This window comes from Anticarsia gemmatalis, chromosome 20, assembly GCF_050436995.1.
Source record: "Anticarsia gemmatalis isolate Benzon Research Colony breed Stoneville strain chromosome 20, ilAntGemm2 primary, whole genome shotgun sequence".
Classification (NCBI taxonomy): domain Eukaryota; kingdom Metazoa; phylum Arthropoda; class Insecta; order Lepidoptera; family Erebidae; genus Anticarsia; species Anticarsia gemmatalis.
Genome location: NC_134764.1, coordinates 11,113,545 through 11,136,177, shown reverse-complemented (window position 1 = coordinate 11,136,177; position 22,633 = coordinate 11,113,545). Strand labels below are relative to the sequence as shown.

Genomic DNA, 22,633 nt, shown 5'->3' with positions numbered 1-22,633 from the left:
TTTAAAAATTCTAACTAGGTATTCATTAACGTGCAAACATACCGTTGCACGGACAATCAATGATTATATAACGTAGTATAACTAATATAACAATGTAGTCGATAACTGCTAATTATGAGGAAAACTCCATAATGTTATTACTTAATAATATGTACAGGAAAAAAACACAATGATTATATACCTCTAAATAAACTAACAACCTGGCCGGCTTCGCTTGGTTTAAACAAATAATTTTACAAGAAAACCTTTACAACTTTGACACATAAACTTTCTTCTTGAATCACCTTATCTATTAAAAAAAACCGTATCAATATCCGTTGTGTAGTTTTAAAGGTCTAATCCATACATACAGACATAGAGACAGACGCAAGAGGCGACTTTGCTTTATTAATGAGATGAATCACCGGAATGTATGCACATAACTTTTGAACAATTGAACTAAATTAGATATTTTTTAATATGTCTGTAACTCTCGAGACAAGGTTTGTATGTGATCGATGGTATCAAGTTCCCACGGGAATGGAATCAACAGGATAAAATTGTACTATTCCTAGACAAAGTAGGGCCAGTCCGCTAGTTAGTTATTTAATCATGTACCATTATTTATTCTTCTTTGAATATGTCTGGCGTTTGCCAAATGTCGTACACCTACCGTGTCTCCGTAGTTAAATAAAAATAGTTTTAACGTTGTTTATCCCAAAACACATATAACGTTGAAGACAATGACGATATAATCTGTGTTGTTAGTTATTGTAGTTATAAAATAGGTTAGGTATTAATTATAATTAGCAGGCTTACAATTTACCTTCCATGTAAGAGTCCTTAGTTGCTAAGAAAGTAACGTTAGATATTACTAAATACTAAACATTGGTTCAAGTTTTATTCGTGGTGCGATTCCAGACTTGAGCTTATGCTGAAAGTTGATTGATTTCTAGCATTATATTAGACATTTGACACAATTTTCTACATCATTATCTGTCAAATACATTGAATATCGGTCTTCTTCTTGTATGGTTAGTGGTCAACCTAGTGTCAAAGTTGTTCAAGCCGCCTGAAGACCTTTAACGTGGTTCAACGATTGTTATATTAATAGACAAAAAACGAAGGAAAAGAAGATCGAATATCCGCAAAAAAAATTAATTAAAATACATCAGTATAGAATTAAATACCGAACGTTTGAAACGCAAAAACGTTTAGTTAGCATACAGAACTACAAGAGCATCTATTATATTACATAACAATACATGTCATAATGTCCATATCACTCGGATTATATTAAATATCCGTGTTTGGCGGAAGCATCTCGTAAATAACCGCTAATAGCCGGTTACGGCCGGTTATAGCGAGTTATTTGCCATCATCATTCAATGAGAGCAATTTGGGTAATACCCGCTGTTGTGCGCAGTCGCATGGAAACTTTTTATTTTGGACAAAAACTGTACAACTTATGAACTTTGGAACATCCTTATTAAGGCAGTAATATGTTCTTACTAGCTGACCCGCGCAACTTCGCTTGCGTCACATAAGAGAGAATGGGTCATAAATTTCCCCGTTTTTTTTACATTTTTCATAGCTACTTCGCTCCTAATAGCCCTAGCGTGATGTTATATAGCCTATAGCCTTCCTCGATAAATGGGCTATCTAACAAACAACAAACAAACATACAAACAAACGAACTCTTCAGCTTTATAATATTAGTATAGATAGTATAGATTAACCCTCACTACAGCGTTTGTTACCTTATAAGATATCTCTTGCATGATGAATATTGTGTCAAATGGTCCCTTACCAACAGATAGCCCGTACTTTAGTCTGTAACCTAGAACTCAGTAGTTCGTCCACAATAAATAGGTAATTCGAAATCATTATTCTAAACTTAATCTTTAAAAATTTCCGGTTGCGATTTTCTCAATATAAGATACTATGGTGACTAGTAATTATATGGACTGTAATAGAAATATTAAGTAAATCCTTCAAAAGACATTATGAAATTCAGGCAGGAGAAATTATGATGAAGATCGTTGAAATAATTTCAAACAAGAAAACTAAGCAGGACGAGCAATAAACTTCAGTGACAATTAAAATTGATTCAATTTCAACAGAGAAATCAAACTGGGAATAACTATTCAACTTTATGAATTACTCAAACATTAGTCCCGTGTGAGTGCACGGCGCAACCGCGGGGTGAATGCATTATTGTTGTACGGCAGTAACGCGAGCAGAGTCAGGTGTCACAGTTTACACTACACACAGCCTGTTAGCAAACACCACAGTACGAGACACCAGAGCTCGCCATTCTTTCGAACACTTCCTTCTATGTAGTTCATGACAATAGAAACACTTTTACTTACGTCTCAGTACTTTCGCAAAAGAGAGCAAGAGTTTACGAATTTCCAGGTGGTAATTTTTAGAAGTCACAAGTTCTTAATCTTTTCCTATTTCTAGTTAATGCCAGTTATCCCTGTTCTGTCTCAATCGTTGGTCTTACCGAATATAAACCTTTGCTGCTTTATCATTTGGATTACAATTTGTTACTGTAAAGCTTGTTCATCTTGTACCTGACAACATACATGCCACGGCATAAAAAATACAGTGCGATAAAATAGTAATAAATGAACAAATGAATATCATTGGACAACTCACACACAGTCTTTTGATTCCAAAATAAGCAGAACTTGTACTATGGTAATCAAATAACTGATAAACATACTTATATACTTCTAAATACATACTTATGTAGATACATTTACATAGCTCAGAACAAATACTCGTGCTCATGGATTCAAACCCATCACACACGGAGCTACGGTTATTGCATTATTGTTATTGGTTAATAAAGCAGAGCACTACGCGGTAAATGTAAGACGATAAACGCAACTTTCGACAATGCATATTTTTCGAAAGATTTCACTAAAAGTAAATATAAAAACCAGTGTAAGTACGATTGTGTAACACAAAACCTTTAAAACAACAATCATGTTGACATTTGTAAGCAAAATCATCTGAATGCAAGTCACAATACTCACAATTGCAGCGATGACATTTCCTTTGCGCAAACAGCGGCAAGGTTGCACACGCACAGGTTTGGCGACAGACAGTATAGCCCTATAACTTAGTTGAGAGCTTTGTATGCAAGCTTCATGGCTGACGGAGGTATATAAAATTCAGGTTTCTTTTTTATATTATACAGCTGACGGTAGCCCTTATGATACAGATTCTTGATTTTGAAAATACACATAATACTTATATGTTTTTATTGTAGGTAATCGAGACAAATCGTGCGTACCAAGGCTCTTTATTTTGTTACAAACAGACAAACATAGAATAACGCCTTATTTCCACAGGGGAAACAGAGTCCAAAGAACGCCACTTGTTAAGATCCTTACAAAATCTCCTTGGTTTATTCAGGAGGCGCCCATAGCCAATTGTCCTCACCGGTCGGTAAACAAACGGTGGGTTAAGCAACGCTTGTCGCGCTCATTCCACAGATGGGTCACCGCACAGTGGTATTGGAACTGGGCGTCTCTATGCTTCGGAGGGCACGTAAAAAGACGAACGTTCGATAAGCCATGTCAAAGAGTACGAGAGAAGAGGATAAGATACAGGATGCCTCTACCTTGTTGTCGGAGTATAGTACGATAGCTCGCCGCTAGAGGTCGCTGATGAATGTCAAGTGTACTGAAGACATAACAAGCTCAATTAACGATCAATATCGAGCTGAATGTTCTAGATTATAATACCTTAGTAGCGACAGCACAAAAGTGAAAATACCAGGAAGTTAAAGATTCTAATTTTGAAACGTAGTAATTACGTAATAATTTATGAGCTATTTTTAAACTTTAATTAAAAATGCTTGTGAATTAGGTCAACTTCGCAAAGGTCTGCAATCGAGATAACCCTTCAAAATTTACTACTCTAAATAATTATCACGCGCGCTGGACCGGAGAGTATCGTATTATAAGTCAAATATATTTTACATTGCCCGACCTGGAAATCCCGCACTTAAAATTGCTCTTGTGTCGCGGGGATTCTTACAAACATACAAACAACGGACACAGAGTTCAACCAGACCCGAAACAACTATTTGTGGGTCATACAAAATATTTCTTTTTCGTGTGGGAATCGAACTCCCTTGCGACCACCGCGCCACGTAAGCCACCACCATATCTGAAGTCACATACATTACTTGCTCAAATCACAGACTCAGTAAATAAAAATATCGAAATGTTAAGTGTCTTTCGTTGCAAACTATACAATTTAAAATATTCTTATTGAATCGTACACAATGAATGTATTTTTTATTTGAAATGTCGTCACAGTTAGCCGACTGTGACAAATTGTTTCTTGTTCAAGGGATCTATTGTAATGATATAACTTCTTGCTTATAGAATTTTGAATGTTAACGATACATTCAATTTGTAGAAATAATTATTTTTTATATTTTTTTGTTATGTTTAACTACGTGTTAAGAATAAATATCTAACTGACATGGCCCTTTAAGTGCATTAGACAAAGGTCTGTGTTATACAAACCAGGTATCTGTACTATTATTTTATTTATAGTAAAGAAGAACACTATAGAAGTAATTCAGTCTGTATCTCTGTTTGACCATTTATGTTTGTTTGTATGTCTGCCTGTTTTCCTGTCTGTCTGTCGGGTTTATCGGTGTGTTTGACTGTGTGTCTGTCTATAATTTAGCCCGTTTCCTCGTTTATCTGTTTCACTTTAACGGTTGAACCGCTAAGTCGAATTTAGACATCATTTTATTCTGAAGGATATAGTCACTCACTCGTTACACAGAAAATTGTCAATTAAAAAGAGCAAGCCATGAATTTCTTACCGTTTCTTCTCACAAGCAACCACATTTCCTAAACGGTGGTAGACTAAACATACTATGACTATTTCAAATATTTCAAAAAAGTTAAGGCATATTTGACTTAGACTTAACTTATTCCTCACTCCTTCTCAACCAAAGCTAGTACACCTACAACCAATTTAAAACGAACAAACTATCTAACAACACACTAATAGTCTTTCAATACCATCAACTATAACACAAGTCACCGTCTGCCAAGCGACGCGTGTCATTCTCGATGGAGTAGTTAAGAGGTGCTTTGTATGCAGTCTAAGAATAGTCTCAACGCAGTTAGTCACAGCGCCCCCTGCCGGAACACGGCGCTGACGAGATGCCTGGACACGATGCAAATAACGGCACACAAATAACATACTATTTAGGTGTTTACGTTTGAAGTTATAATGGAGTGTTGGATACATAAATATATTAAAAGGTTAATTATCCCCGCGATAATAATATGCAATAACTGCTTCATTGGCAAGGACGGCTGCTGCGCAGAGGTTTTGGAGTGGATTTGCGGGTCGGGCGAAGTACATATCGAGTCGAAAATCAAATTCGATTGGTTCGAACACACGGCAAAACGTAGTTTTTAAATATAAAACTAATGTAGCGACATAGAAAAGGAATGATGGAAATTTTTTATCACGAGCTTACCTTGATTTTTTGCTTGACGTTTCAGCTCGTTCTACTGATGTGGTTGCTATTCAAAAATGAAATTCTTATGCTATGTGATGATAAATAATTTTGTCCAAATATACGGTTACTGGTAGCAAGTAACTTTTATTAGTAGTTTAATATAAAAAATATAAATAAATGAAATAGTATTATACATAGATAACGCTCGCAATCAGTTTGTCCATACATCCGTCACTATCAGAGCGTATGAGAACAGGAAGTACAAAACTGTACCACATTCAGCTAAAATTATGTTAGCACATACTTTCAATACGCGCAATCTATCTCGGCCGACTTGAAGTTAGCAGCAGTAGTTGAGCAGAATAATTTTTTGGAACTAAGTGGTGATGTTACAGGCGTTACCTGCGCAGATGTACCATTATGTCTAACTTCAAACCGGTCAAGAGTACGCTTACTGTAGTTTAAACTGGGTACCACATATTGTAATTTTTCAATTATCTACTCTTTATCACAGTGCCTTTATAAAATTGACATACATGAGTTGCCAACTGATTGCAGATTCAAAACAAGCATTTGTGGATCAGAAAATTATTTGTTTCACAGCAGCAGCGGTGTGGTTTCCCTAAACCACTGGTAGTCAAACAACGATCACTATGTAAGTATTTTAATGAGCATATCTCTCATAGCGCCACGCTTCGCTCAGCACAGCTCGTGTCCTTTTGCCGAATGCTTCAAGTTTAGGCGACTCGTTAACATTCCGCCGACTAACACTAAATGTCACCAGTTAACGTGACCTTATCACCTTGACGATTGATTAAAAACTTATAGCATGTTATGATTATACTGTGACCCGAGCGTACGCTATGATAAACTTTTGTTTCTCTAAGTTCTATACCGATTTTCTTTCTCCTGATTCAACCCTGAGTTTCGTGTCGTGCTCGGTATATAGGCTATACCTTATTATTTACATTATTACCTACCTTTATAATGTATACAGACAACTCCTTTTGCAAACAGACTTTAACAAACATAAAACAACGGACACAAAGTTTAACTAGACCCGAAACGAAGCGATGTATTGGGCATACGTATTAAATGACAAAACTTTTAGAAGTGCATGAATAAATACAATGATGCACTTTTGCAGTAAACCAGAAAACTTTCGAGTCTTAAAGGAGTGTTATAAGTGAAGTGATAGCAAGCAGGCCAAGCAGACGAAAAAATAACCAAAAACTGCGATTAAAATAAAAATAACTCTTATATGGAAAAAAAAATTATAATGGTTTTATCCTTCGAAATTTGCGTTTAGTCATGGATAATCGCAAATTGCTTAATTGATAGATGCGAAATATTAGAATATGGAGATTTTTTTTTAATTCGCAAAGCAAGCTTCAAAAAGCAATTACAAAATTACTGACTTGGGACTGAACCTGAACTAATCTTTAAGCGACTACCGGTCATGCACATTGCCAGTGGCGATTTAAATGTTTTTGAATAGAGTTCATTTGTTTTGGTTGTCCTTTGGTTTACCTACTCTGAGTTTTGCCTAAGTATCGTTGTTAAGATATGGTATGTATGTATGTATGTATGTATGTAAGTCGTTTACAACGGTCAATTTTCGGCGTGCGGTTAGTCGCTTCACTAAACCACATCGATAGACCATTTACGCGGGCGATTAAAACCGCAGGCATGAATAAATAGTTCATGTCGGAGTTAAAATATTTAGTTATTATTCTATTAGTTACAAACTTAAATCAAGGTCGTGGGTTCGTGTTATCCACAAATAATTGTTACGGGTCTGGTTGTACTTTGTGTCCGTGGTTTATATGTTTGTATAAGTCCCCGCGACACAAGAGCAATTCTTAGTGTCCTTTTTAAAGTCCCGTCATTAGTTCATCACAGTAGTCCATTATCTAAACATCTTAACTCTCGAATAAGCTACAATGTTGCAGTTAACTATTGTTCAGTTAAATATAGCTCGGTCGTTCGAAGTCGGAGCTCACCTTCGTACGCGCAGTCTTCACTTTATATACGATGTCTATTTATGTTCATGTATGTTGCATATTCAGTGTGTGAAGCTACGGGTAGTTAATAGTTAGCGGTTGTATATTTTAATACCTCGTGGTGTTTAGTATCATATCAATTTTATTTTAGTAGGCATTCCTGCCGAATCTTTGAAAGTGTGGGTAAAAAAATATTGAACGACAAAAAAGATTATTTCTTTCTAAAAAATCTATCAAATCGTCAAATAAGATGCGTTCAAAATAAAATAACCAGTTGGAACTATTTTTTTTATGGACAACTCACGCTTGACCAAAACATTTCAACCACAATTAGATACTGTCAAAACAAATAAAATTACTTTACTTCTAAACTTTAAATAATAAATATGAATACACTGTGACAAGACACCCATCTCATTATCTACAAAGAATGAGCCACGTATTATATTACAAACTACACTAACATAAGACAGTTCATAGAATACACACGCATACACATAGCAATGTAGCACATGCCATTGACAGAAATACATACAATAACATTATCATATCTAACTAGCATGCCTTCATCGTACACGATCAGCATGCGGGATGTGACATTGTCCATTTATTTTTACTTTCGACTATGGAACACAATATAACATGACATAATAAGAAGAGCTCGTGGCTAAGTAACAGTTGCAGGTTAAGCTATGCTTGCCGAGGTTGTTCTGTGGATGGGTGACCGTATTATACTTACCAAGTTACTCTGTGTTTTGGGAGGCACGTTAAATTGAGGATCCCGGCTGTCGTTTTCAAAGATCTTTGCCAGCCGTTACCAGTAGCCCGAAGTTTAACAGTCTTACCGAGGGGTACCCTGTTACCTAGGTAACTGTGTTGTATAGGTCCGAAAAGCAGTGCTCTATCTAAAATCCTGGTATTCAACTTTTAGTATCTGGTGAGACAGGAAGCCGACTCAAACATAGTTGGAAGAAAGGCTAGGATGATTGTCTTATTACACAAAAACGCATTCAATGAAATTGTCATATCAAACTAGAGGTATGCATACATTGTATACGATCAGCATGCGCGATGCGAGTGGCCATTGAATTTTACTTTCGACTCATGACATAATCTTACAAAGTATGATGTCGATGATCATTTATTACTCTCAATTATATCATAATAGAGATTTCACTAAACCATGCTAACGTTAGTTTGTCTGTCTGAAACGGTATAATAGCAATTTGATAAAATTTGCCGAAGTGATGGTTTGTAGAGCGTAATTTTTGACAAACTGTATCTCCGGGCATGCATAGACAATAGTTTAACTCAATAAAAAATTATGAAAACCAAAGGTTTTAAGACATATAATTATAAAATAAATTTGGTGTAATCTTGAACACTACACGAAACTTGGAAAAACTTGCTTAATATTTTTAAAGAGCTATTAGAGCTAGAAAAATGCTTTTGCATGCTAACTTCATCGCCGTCATTTCAGTCTCGACATATCATACAAATTGCAAGGCACAAGCATGCTAATTTATTTCCTACAAATAGGTAATGACTACGAGAATACTTCCAACACAAGCAAATACAAAAACAGTAGCTAGTTTAAACTTAACTGACTACTACGATGGTTGGGTGATGATGTTAATTACAGCGGTGATTGATATTATGCAAAATAGTTGCATTCGAAGTGACGCAAACTAATAATTAACAAGCATCGATAAAGTTTAATTGTCAATATGAAATAAAAACGTTTACAGCGGTAAAGTGGGACGCGGTAGAGGTGCGCTGACATGCGCGCGCGCATCGCGAACGACAGAGGCTGACAACCTGAGGCATGCTGGAAAAGTGCGAGTAAAGTATGCAAGTTTAACCTTAAAGTTAAGGGTTCCCTTAATAAAAGTACACCTTTCCAGGATACTCTTCCAAAATAAGGGTATAGTTTTCCTCACAAAATTCTTGGTAATCCAATATAGAAAAATTGACATAAAAAAAGCTATAAACATGGATTATCGAGATGATCGACAGCAACGGGGGAGGACCAAAACGAAGAGAACGGTTTGACTTGGACGCATTCCAGAAAAGACTTGAAATTTAAGGCAGAGATCTTTGCCGAGCATAGGGACGCGAATTTACACATATTGCTAAAAGTCTTATTTTTTGAAGGTTGTTAAGCCCTGATGTAGAGATTCAGCGCATGCGCGGTAATGTCACGACATTTCGTCGAACACATGCAATTACAGCGCATGCCGCTAATAAGAGAGCAGATATGTTGCGCAATCATGTAATTAGCGACAATTAACATAAAGGTTGGGACAATGCCGCCAAGTACTTACAATAAGTGTACGAGTGTACTGTGCTTTAAGTAATTACCTTGTTAGAGACTGTTATTTAATTGTATTCGCTTTATTAAAATAGCAGTCTGTAGTTAATATTCAAAACTATGCATAGACGTCCATGTCTATGAAGTCTCGTTTTTTGTTTTATGTTCAACTTTCTAGGGACTGACTGACTGAAATGTCTTAGAATAAAATTCGCAGACATGTGAAAAACTGTGTAAATGTCACTCTACTAGGAAATTCAACTATCTAATAGATGATAAGAGGAAAAGTCATGCTAGCAAGTTTGGTACACTGGGATCTTATATTGGCATATTGCATAGTTCGAAGCAATGATATAGCAAGAGAGATCTAACAGGAGCTAAAGTGCAACGCTTTAACACTCCAATTCCTGACCCCCAACACTGAGAATTTCTTGAAAACTCAAAAATATTTTATTGATCCCTACCGGGTTTCGAACCCGAGACCCCTAACTAGCAATCGTTTACCTTGCTGAGGCGCTACATAAGCAGTCAAAACATCTAATGCTCAACATAACGTACTCATAGCAACTGGTCAAACAGTTGTAAAATCAGTACATTTACATACTAAGTATATCAGCGATAAACAATGGTGTTTGTGAGTTTATCGCGAGGCCTTCGCGATTAGTTCCAGTGGTGTGTGTATGGCGCGTGGCGAACCGTCAATGTAACGCGTTGTGGGGCGACAATCGCGGTTACACGAGGCCGATGTGACCTGGATTGGGTACTAACTAATCGAATCTTTGAAAAATTTATGACTATTACTAGCTAACACGGCAAACGTTGTCTTGCCATATAAATAAAAAAAATAGTATTAGGGATATAAAAAATAGATGTTGGCCGATTCTCAGACCTACTCAATATGCTCACAAAATTTCATAAGAATCGGTCAAGCCGTTTCGAAGGAGTTTGGCAACGAAGACTGTGAGGCGAGAATTTTATATATTAGATGAGTGTCAACGATACCTTAGAAGTTGATTGAAAGAACCATTAAGTAAAGCTGACAAGAAAAAGCTATCAATTCTGTGACTGATCGCCGAGGTCCATCGCTAGGCACAGATTTCTCATAAAAACTACGTCACACGCATTCAGCTGCTACCGACTACTTTTTGCAGGCTAGCAGTCTATCTAGGAATAACCCTACTTTGATAAACACCAGGCATCTATTTTAAGCCGAATATCTTCGGGTATTACAGTAGTTAATATTATAAGGAACTGCAACCGTCTACCGATTAAGAGAGTGCACTCAAGTCATAAAATAACCAAACCATCTGTGTAATATAATGTCTAAGAATAATAAGTTATATTGGGAGTATACACTACAGCATGCTCATATTAGGAGCACACTATAATATGATAATGCAAATTCCATTCAAAAGTTTTCAGGAACGGTAACTGTGCTTGGTTTCTGAAACATATTGTATTTTATAAACTTCTGCCTAAACCTTCGTTGTGCGAAAAGTAAATTTAAAATGTTTTATTTACCCATACTCTTCTAATGAATTTCTTTAACCTAATATGGAAGTTTGTCCTGGCTTTTTACACAATATTAAGAGTGTATAACATTATAATATTCGACAACCGTCACGCAATAATTGCATGCACATAAAATTTCACCAACACGATGCGGGCGTTGCAACTTGCATCGCACCAATGTTGCTTTGTGCTTTTTATTGCAGCTGTGATGTCTTATACAAAATCTAATTGTTTAACGTAAAAACTCCGAGGATGACAAGGGACGACTGATTTTTACTTTATGTGCAAGTCCCGCTCTGTGGCCCAATTCTCTACACTCGGTACTGTCGAGTATCGAGAGTTTGACATTTAGAATGTACTGCTTAAACAATTCTTATGGAGCCTGTTAAAGGCGCCAAACAGAATTTCATGTAAAATGTCTCGATAGCTAGCCGGTTGTCGGTAGTCGATAGTAGTAGAGAAATAATTTAAAAAGTTGTAAAATTTCGATCTGCTCTAATTAAACAGTGTTCACATTATGCATCTACATTTGTATACGCAAGTGTCATATACTTTGACATTTGAACGATCGCACTATCGACTGATTGTGATCGCAAACACATTTATTTTATGATCTTAATCCACGAGTATTCCTGATCGTTAGGTAACTAATACGTATCGTGTGCGTTACTGATTAGTATTTTACTGCCTTAGTTAATTACTTGCGATTATTAGTGGTTAATTACAGTACAAACGTAAGTAAATATCGCTTAGCTGTTCAGTGATAGCCAAGTGGTATAAGTATAGCCTTTTACGCACGTGGTCGAGGAATTAAAAGCTTGTCAGGATACCAATAACTTTGTATTAAAAACCATTCCCTTTTTCAAAGAGAAAGGATAACATTTTGAGAAAACCTACGAATCAATTCTTTAAGTAAATTGGATACTTGACTACCAGTCAAATCAGTTACTCTTTACAACATGTCACAAACACATTTAAGTGTAGAAATAAACTGTGTAGTGACGTGACACTCACAGTTTCTTATTTTCGTTGGTATCAAATGAGTGCCTAATAAAATGTTTCAGTCGTTAATACGGCATTGGGATAGTATTATTAGTTCCTGTATATCGCCGTGTATATTATTGTACATATTCAGAACAGGAAAATTACAAACAAAATTCAGCACTTATTTCATTGAGCGTTGGCAATTTGCTTCGGTGTTCTTATATGACCGCTGAACACGAGACTCCCGAGTTTTGAAACTTATAATTTGTGTGTTACTGAGGGTTCAAAGCACTTGCATGGGAAGCATGGTATTAGACTATTCGACCATACAATTCCTTTCACCATAATACATAGTTTACAGAAAGGATATTCGTCTATCAACTTCAGTAGCAATTTTGAGTATATTTCTTGAGATCACTTATTGTAACCAAGTGATTCACGTCATCGTAGGCCTGATCTAACTGTTTTATTAATTGACCGAGACCAACATCCATTCTACCGAAACACGGACACCACAAAACGGCAATCCATATAAGGAAAGTCTGCGTCAAAGGTTGCTTTACTCACAGATCGTTCACCGACAAAGACTTGTTGCTACGTCGTGTTAGACAGCTGTACATGATTGTTCATGGTACTACTAATGATGAGGCGCCCATAGCTAGTTGCGCTCACCGGTCGGTAAGCGATCTGTGGGTTAAGCAACCCTTGCCGCGGTCATTCCATAGATGGGTGACCGGATAGTGGTTTGAGCTGGGCGTCTCCATGCTTCGGAGGGCACGCAAAAAGTCGGTCCCGGTTGTTGTTGATTAAGATAACAGTCGTTAAGCCACGTCAAATGCCTCTCGGGCGGCTTGAACAACTTTGACACTAGGTTGACCACTAACCATACGACAAACAACATTGTTCATGAGTTATCAGTTTGGTGAATGGGCGTGTCGCGACCTACATCGAGTGCACTATTATTAGCTAGTGCCACGGGGCGACGACCCAAATATTTACACGAGTCTCGTCAGCTTGAGACTGTAACACTAATTATATCGGTACGACATCTTATCTTCTAAATAAACATGTGTTATTATTGTTCGTTAGTTCATCGTGCGTGTGTAAAATTTTCTACACTACGTCTAGATGTTTCCGTGTACAAATCGAAATGTACTTGGGAGTTTTCTAATCTTCTAGCATTACCGCAGGTCTGGTTAGGAGTCCAAGTGGTCGCCATGGCCGAAATTGCTCGGATAGATCATCAACACTTAAGGTCTAATCCCTGCCTCAATGGAGGAAACCCTTGCTCAGCAGTGGGACAGTGATGGGATTAAGAAAAAAAAATTCTTTCATAACATTTAAGCTTAAAATTTATAAAAAAGATTTTTATTCATCTCTATCATTACTATGTAGCATAGCCTAGCAATGATTTTACTCCAACGTAATGTGACACTCTAGGTTACAAGTACTAATGTACCTGTCACTACACATGAGACACCTGAGACCACCACCGACAGTTCGTTTCACTCGTGCACCTTCGGAAAACTTCGTGAATCTTCGGCTCGTCTCAATCGTTGTGCGTCATAGTACGCGCCAGACACTTTTTGTTTTTCATGCGTGGGTAGTTTAAAGTTTACTACTAGTTTGTTTTTAACGTTTTCTAGTTGTTTTTTTCTTTAACAGTGGATTTTTATGTTTCAACGTCAGAAGTAAAGTTTCCTTCTTTTGGTAATACTGGTTGTGGCGCAGAAATTTATCTCTGTATGATGTCTTATGCCTTCAGCACTACTGAATTTTAGTCAGTTTGTTAATTATCTGACAAAAATTTAGATGTAATTTTGACAGTTGTTTTGTTTCGTTTTCATTTTCTGTAACTTTATTTAGCAGATAGGTTGTTTGACACAAATTTACAAGACTTAAACCGAAAAGACAAAAAATTAAAACTACTGTCAAAATTCCATGTAATGCAATCTCATAGATATTTAGAATCAGTGATATCGGCCCTCAGTTTAGTCTCGGAAAACGTTTATGGGTATAGTTAGACGTTAACCGTAGAGCTGCATAGAACTAAGGCGCTTAACACACTGCCCCGCACCACGCAGCGTAGCGCGTGAATGCGTGTTCGAACGTTGCTTGTAAGTATCTCCGTTTGTATGGAAAACACGCACAGTCTAACACACAGAAAATGCATCCACGCGCGTTCACGCGGATCACGCGCATACACGCGGAGAAACATGCACCCCCGCGCGTAGGTGCGAGGCGAGACGCAAGGTATGGCACACCGAATCCCGCAGTGCCGCGCGTGATTTTTATCAAGACTATCGTGATGTAGATCTCAGTACTGCACGACCACCACAGAGAACGGCGAATAAATGAGAGCCGCCGTGCGTGAATCTACAAAACACACCTACGCGCGTGAGTGCGCAAAAAACCCGCACGATGATGCAGATCTGCACTCCCGCAGGAACGCGCGTAGGTGCGTCGACACGCGCTACGCTGCGTGGTGCGGGGCAGTGTGTTAATCGCCTAAGCGAAAATTCACGAATTGGTAGGAATCCTTAAGCTCGGTTTTTCACGTGCCAAACAAAACAAAATGGAATTCCAAACTATGAAGTTAGCGGTTGCGAGTTTAATGGAGTTATTAGTGGGTCCGCTTCGCTCGCGGTGGAAGCCTGGCTTTAGTCTGAAAATGAGATAATCCGGCCAAGAGCAAGATGTTAACGTTACCTTTGTATTAAAAATTATGAGTTTGTCCTCACAATGCAAGAATAAATTATATGCAGTTGTCTTTTTCAATAGATAATTATGTCTTGTGTATGTTCTAGCCATCCGTTAGGAGATATTATGACTCCCCTTGAGCTCAATGTGCTCTCATCACATGACAGTCTTTAGCACAGTCTGTTACAAAAGTACCTTAGGAAGTTTATATTTTTAAACACTCTTTATCTCAAATTCGGCCTCCGCTGCACAGTGGTTCAGGTGGTTGCCACGCCGCGCTACTACCATTGCATCGGGAGGTTCGATTCCCACACTTGACAACTATTTGTGCGAACAAATAATTGTTTCGGGTTGGTTGTACTTTGTGTCCGTTGTTTGTATGTTTGTAAAAGTCTCCGCGACACAATATAAATATTTTTTGCGGAAGTTGTCTTTAAAAATTAACAAAAAAATCTTAACAAGTGCATAAAAGATTTTATCTTTTATTCATTATTATTATTATTTTTTTCTCATCTTGCGTTTGTATGATTTGCTACGTTTAGTTTCCGCAACCGGCAGATGGAACAATGAACGTTTTGTTATATTTTTTATTTATTTTTTATTTAACACATAATTATTTTTGTTTTATTTATTTTATTTACTTTAACATTTACACATTTATATTATTATTGTTGAGGTTTATTTATAGTATTACATATATTATTATTATACATTCACATTGTTATTATGTCGCTACACGACGACAGTGTCGATAGTGATGATTTTTTTTCAGCTGACAGTGATTCCAGTTATGCTAGTGTTCCTTCTCTCGCTGAAACAATATCATCTCATTTCTCTGATGCTCTTAGAAATCTTAATGTTGTCCATATAAATGCCCAGAGTATTCCGGCTCATTATCCAGACATGCTGACTAGTTTTGACTGTACAAACCTGCACGCCATATTGGTCTCTGAGTCATGGCTTAAACCATGTTTAGCATCCTCTGCATACTCACTCCCTGGTTATCAGCTCATTCGAAATGATCGGGCTACGGGAGGTGGGGGTGGCGTTGCCATATACTTAAAAAATAACATCCCCTATTCTATTATTAGTTCGTCGTCACATACTGATGTTGGCGAACACCTTTTTCTTGAGATTGTACTTCTCCACTCTAAAATACTGCTCGGTGTATTTTACTGCCCCTCTTCTCGCATCGATTATTTCTCATCTTTTGAGATTCTTTTAGAAAACTTTACTCCAATGTACAGTCAAACCATAATCATGGGTGATTTCAACACTTGTCTCCTGAAAAACGATTCCCGCTCCACCACACTCCAGTCTATAGTTCAATCCAACAACCTGTCTATCCTTCCTCTCAGTGCCACTCACCACTTTCCCAACTGCACTCCCTCCCTACTTGACCTCATTCTTGTCTCCTCTTCAAATCGTGTCTCCAAACATGGTCAGTGTCCAGCTGATGCTTTCTCCTACCACGATTTACTTTTCCTATCCTACCGAATCCGACCACCTAAACCCAAACCGAAAATCCTTGTGCATCGTAATTTTCGTGACATGGATGTCGTTAAGCTTTGCGAGGATGCCGGAAATGTTGATTGGAGCTCACTCTTTGAATCTGATTGCGTTGATGACAAGGTGCGTATACTGACAGTGAAATTAATCGAGCTTTACGACACTCACGCACCCTTCCGTCAAATTAAAGTGAAACAGCTTCCGTCGCCTTGGCTTACTGACGACATCAAATCTCTGCTCCACAAAAAAGCTACAGCCAAATCGAAGTACAGATGTCGTCCCTCAGAGGCTAATAGAGAAAAATATGTAGCCATACGTAATCACTGCAGCAAGGTGTGTAGGAATGCACAACGCCGACACATTCATGAATCCGTTGAAAATGGAGATCCAGCCAAGGTCTGGACATTTCTCAAGTCGCTGGGGGTCGGCAAACCACAACAAAACCCTGTCCCCAATAGTATTAATATTAACCTCCTAAACCAACACTTCTCTGCATCATCAAAGTTAGATAATACCACGAAATGTAATACACTTAGTTATCTCTCATCTTGTTCGACTCCTGACTGTTCCCCATTTGTCTTTAGTCAATTCACTGCTTGTGATGTTAAGAGGAGCATATTGTCGATCACATCGAATGCGCAGGGTACTGATTGTGTCAGCCGTAATATGATCCTCCCTGTCCTGGATGTAATACTCCCTATCCTATGTCATATCCTTAATTTTTCCATCACTAGCGGCATCTTTCCGTCAACATGGAAGGATGCCCAAATTGTCCCTATACCAAAAAAGCGTAACCCATCTTCCTTTTCAGAATATCGTCCCATATCCATTCTCCCGTTCCTATCGAAAGTACTTGAACGCCTGGTCCATATGCAACTTAGCACCTATCTTTCCTCTAACCTACTCCTAAATCCTTTCCAATCGGGTTTCCGTCCTGGTCATAGTACTACTACGAGCCTGGTTCATATTACGGAGGACATTAGATCAGGTATGGAAGATGGCCAGCTTACGACCCTAGTATTGCTAGACTTCAGCAATGCTTTTAATTGTGTAGATTTCGATGTTCTACTGGGTATATTGTGTTCTCTTAACATATCTCCATCGGTGGTTGACTGGTTTCGTAGTTACCTGTATGGGCGCCGGCAACGTATTATCATTGAAAACAATGTCTCTGAATGGAGTGCATTATCCGCTGGCGTACCGCAGGGCGGCGTTTTATCTCCTTTACTTTTCGCTGTTTTTATCAATACAATTTCCAATAACATAACTTCTTCCTACCACCTCTATGCAGATGACTTACAAATTTATTATTGTGCTCCCCCGGACAGGTTGACGGAAGCTGTGGAAACAATTAATAGCGATCTGGTTCGCATTTGTGAATGGAGTAGAATGTATGGACTTGACGTCAATCCTAACAAAACTCAAGCCATTACCATCGGTAGCCCCAGGATGATCTCGAGAGTGGATTGGTCACTAGTACCCAATGTGATCTTTGATGGCACTGCCATCCCTTTTGGTGACAAAATCAAAAACCTGGGGCTATGGTTTGATAAGACTTTGTCCTGGAGTCCTCAACTCCAGGAACTCAGCCGTAAAACATTTTCTTCGGCGGGGTCCTTGCGCAGGCTACGCAATTTTCTCCCCATCAACACTAAAATTGCGCTTGTACAATCCCTTCTCTTCCCCATTCTTGATTATGCCGATGTCAGCTATCCCGATTTAACCGAGAACCAACTTAATAAGCTTGAGCGCCTTCAAAACTTCTTTATCAGGTTCATATTTGGATTACGCAAATATGACCATGTCTCCGAGTATCGAAACAAGCTCAAGTGGTTACCTATACGTTCACGCCGGAATGCTCACATTCTCTATCTTCTGTACAATATCTTGTTTAATCCCTCGACTCCCTTCTATCTCAAACAACGTTTTGTTTTTCTACATGACACGCATTCAAGGTTTTTACGATCATCAGAAAACTTGAGACTTAAGATGCCTGTGCACTCCAGTAAATTTTTAGACCACTCGTTTACTGTGCAAGCTGTGCGGTTATGGAATGCGCTGCCGCTATCCATTAGGCAAGTGCAAAGCTTGCCAATTTTCAAAAATCGGGTTAAGGAGCACTACCTATCACTGCAAAACACCTTGCCTTGAATATCTCCCTACTCTCACTCTTCTAACTTTTTTCTTTTCCAATGACTGTCTAAACTCCTCTTGCTGTCTCTGTATGAATATAAATATATATTTATATATATATATATATATATATATGTATTTATTTATATATTATGTCTATTTTATTTATACAATTTCTATAAATTCTCTATTTATGTAATAATCAGTGTATGTTATTATGACCTGCCTTTATTTATGTTACTCATGTATTTAGTTTATGTTACTTGTACACAATTCTACCCTTTTCTACATCTACACTTCTCTCTCCATCCCATGGTTGCCTGGAAGAGATTGCCTTGTGCGATAAGGCCGCCGTTTGTTCATCAGTATCTTATTTATATTTAAGGTTTCTCTATTTTTATTTAATGTATTTTTATTGTGGACAATAAAGAGTTTATATTATTATATTATTAAAAGATCAAGTAAAATTAATTGAGATTAAACATTGTATTCAAGTTCCAAAAGATTAAAGTTTTTCAGTGACTTTTAGAGTTAACTGTACATAATAGTAATTGAAAACATCAGTTGTACAATGAATATTGCGAACGTCTCATTCATGTCCCATTTTACAAGAATACAACACATGATTACTATTATTTACAGTACTAACAATCTATTTATATAATACTTTGAAATAAATAATGTTTGTAATGGCTTTGTTTTGTTGCATATTCTTCAGTTGTGTGTCCGTTAGAGTCTGTGATGCGTCATACTCGTTTACGAATGCTAACCGTTACCATAGCAACAACATACGTCAACACGAATCAGTCATTGAGATGAGAACCATGATTGAGATATTGTACGCACTATGAGTTATTGGGCACGGTGTTGAAACCTGGGGGCCTATCACGTATCTTAGTTGACAACTATTTGGAAGCCACTATGCTGTACATCATTTTCTTCCCTATATTATAGTTACCAACACGTTATGTCACAGCAGCAATGTACTGAATAGTGTGACTCACTCACTCACTCGGTCACTCACTCACTCATTCACCCACTCACTCATTCACTCACTTACTCATTCACTCATTCAATCAATCACTCATTCACTCATTCACTCAATCACTCACTCACTCACTCATTCACTCACTCAATCACTCACTCAATCACTCACTCATTCACTCACTCACTCACTCACTCACTCAGTAGCTACCCTTATAAAAGTTTAATGCAGCACATGCTCCCAATCTTCTAAATGTTCGTCAATAGTGCAGTAGCAGGCATCTCACGACGGCAGCGCGTGAGACGGTCGGTCGCGCTCTGCTTATACCACGGTGTACAGACTACAGTCCACGAGAGTCGGTACAGTTAGCAACGCTCGAAGTGATACACTTATCGCGTTAGCATCGCACATTACAGCTTCACACTCGCCTTCACACTCGGACTGTGTTACTGATAGTCAAGGAGAGGTTACGAAGACAGATCAGATGCATTTTCTTACCGCTACTGAACTAGTTGTTGATGATTTGTAAAATCAAACTTTATTATTACTATTCTACTATATAGGTTGTATAAGGGTATGCATATCCCTCGTAAATTGACGAGGAACTGTATACAAGGCAACATTATCATCAGCCTGGCCTTTTTTCCAACTATGTTGGAATCGGCTTCCAATCTCATCGGGTGTCGCTGGATACCAGTATTTTACAAGGCAACACATATTTCACATATGCATGTTTCTAACGGTGAAAGAAAACATCGTGAAAGGAACTACAAGGCAGATAGTTCTTTTAAGTTCTTCAAGGGACATAAAGTCACTGGTTAGCTTGGTGGCTTAGCCTGTGAAGGACCTTTGCACGAGAAAACCCTTGCCCAGCAGCGAGACAGTATTATTTTCATCTAGGTATCAAAGCAATTACATCTGACTGCGTACGCTATTAATATAAAAGTTAATAATAAAAGCTCTTATAACACGTGCAGTACATATGCAGCTGCGTCCACGCTCAATAGTGTATAGCCACTACATTGGAGTTCCGCTTCAATAGGCTCCCTCCCGACTTATTTACATGCACGCCAGATCCGAGGAGGAAATACGAATATACCCTGCTTGGTATTTCCGATATCGATTTAATTTCCTTATAAAACCGTTTTGTTTTGACTGTAGGTAAAAATTTACTGACATTGTTTTTAGACACTTTTCTCGGTATTCGTAGACGTTTTTCAGGTAGGTATGGTATAGTAATTTGGCCTTATTTGATAGTCAAGCCTTAAGGGAAGAGTTTGCACCATACATTATTAACAAATCCTACCTATGATTATCCATGCAATACGCCTTGCATCGACGAAAAAGCTAGCCTTAAAAATCCAGCAAAGATCCAAGAAAGAACTCTATCCCGATTTCCTTACCCTAAGGAACTCATTTTTCTATCAAGTATAAAAAATAAGTACCAAATCTTAGAAAGGCGTCACATATACACAGTCTCGACCGTTACTCAACAGCAGACTCTATAGTTACATTAAATCCTCTCTCAGTTCGAAATTCTCATACAATTAAACGTTCTACTACCTGGCAGTGGCCGCATTGGCACATTCAGTTGGCTACTACCTCTTCTACGGTGGTAATCGTCAGCGAGCGACGACATGCGCGCATCCCGCGCATGCGTTACGTCGCTTCATTAATTTCGGCGCACACACACTCGCGCGCACTCTACCAGTGAATTAGGTCGAGCATTGCTCTACTTGCGCGCAACTAGAACTCGACCTCTCATTTACTCGATGGATAGATTTTCATGTTTGCTTGTCTTCGCTGAGAGATTGGATATTGAGTCGGTTATGCACTTGACTAGAGTGTTCCAGATTAATTTGAGTCTTCATAAACTGTTCTTGGTTTCATCCGATACAAGCATACTCATGATGAACAATTCCTAACAATTCCTTGGACCACAAAGATTTTTGCATTTTTATTTTACAAAATTGCATTCAGGTAAAATGGTTGTATATTCAGGTATTAGAAGTTTATGCAAACAAATAAAATACTTTGTATTTTTTGCCTTCTTTTATTATTCTTAAAAAAACAATTTATTATGAAAGTACACACTAACCGTTCTAATATAAATTCAAACATAAATAAATATACATAAATAATCGATTCGAGTTAATTCATGTAGAACACTCTGTTTATCAAACACCGTGACGTCACTATGCACACGTGTACAATACTGTACAGTGTAGTGTCTGGATGCGCATGCGCAGGAGCGGCGGGACACAGCCACATACAGGACGTTTCGTCACCCATCACTCGTCAATCACTCCATTGTTTGCTCTCATAGGGATTCATTAGTCGAGTGCGCGAGTGTACTGGATCCAGTCAAATTATAAACATCGACTTCAAAAATGTGATGTGAATTTGAACCGACTCTAATTATGTGGATTTCTGTGAGACGCGTATGTATTTTTACATTATAATTAATTAGCTATACGTTTTTAAATGCGCTCCATTATAGTGTATTTTTCTAACTTGTTTTTATGCAAATAGAGGAATTTTATTTATCTTAATATATTTTCGACAATATACCTACCTACTGTGCATTGTCTTCATTGTAGTTAATTCCTAATTAATTATAATTTAGTTTTTTTTATGTTTAGTAATATAATTGTATTGAGGCTCTAAGACAAATGTTGTAAGCACTTATGTAGTATTCGTACCAAATATAAAATAAGCAAAACATTTAGGTAGGTACTTATAAATTAATCGCGCTTAATTAAAAATATTTTAGAAATAATTACCGCCTAATTGATTAAGTAATATATTCGTTCCTTCATATTTTTGTAGCAGAAATGTAATTTAGTTAAGTAATTTTTTCCGCATCCTTATTACAACTATTTTTGCAATTTAATATAAGTTAATTAATTTAAACTAACTGCTCAGCTACGCCACTGAACAAAGGTTATCTCCCTGTTTTAAACAGGTTAGCAGTATTTTTTTAAGTAAACTTAATTTTCTATCCT

General features: G+C 37.6%; 1 protein-coding gene across 1 annotated transcript in view; it reads left to right on the top strand.

Annotated features, from left to right (window-relative positions):
* The first annotated feature begins 21,907 nt into the window (after positions 1–21,907).
* LOC142981965 (uncharacterized) overlaps positions 21,908–22,633 on the top strand; it is a 42,735-nt gene continuing 42,009 nt past the window's right edge. The window contains exon 1 of the mRNA XM_076128163.1: positions 21,908–22,069. Within this exon, the coding sequence (XP_075984278.1) occupies positions 22,049–22,069 (21 nt within the window). The 5' untranslated portion in view covers positions 21,908–22,048. The remainder of the gene's footprint in view (positions 22,070–22,633) is intronic.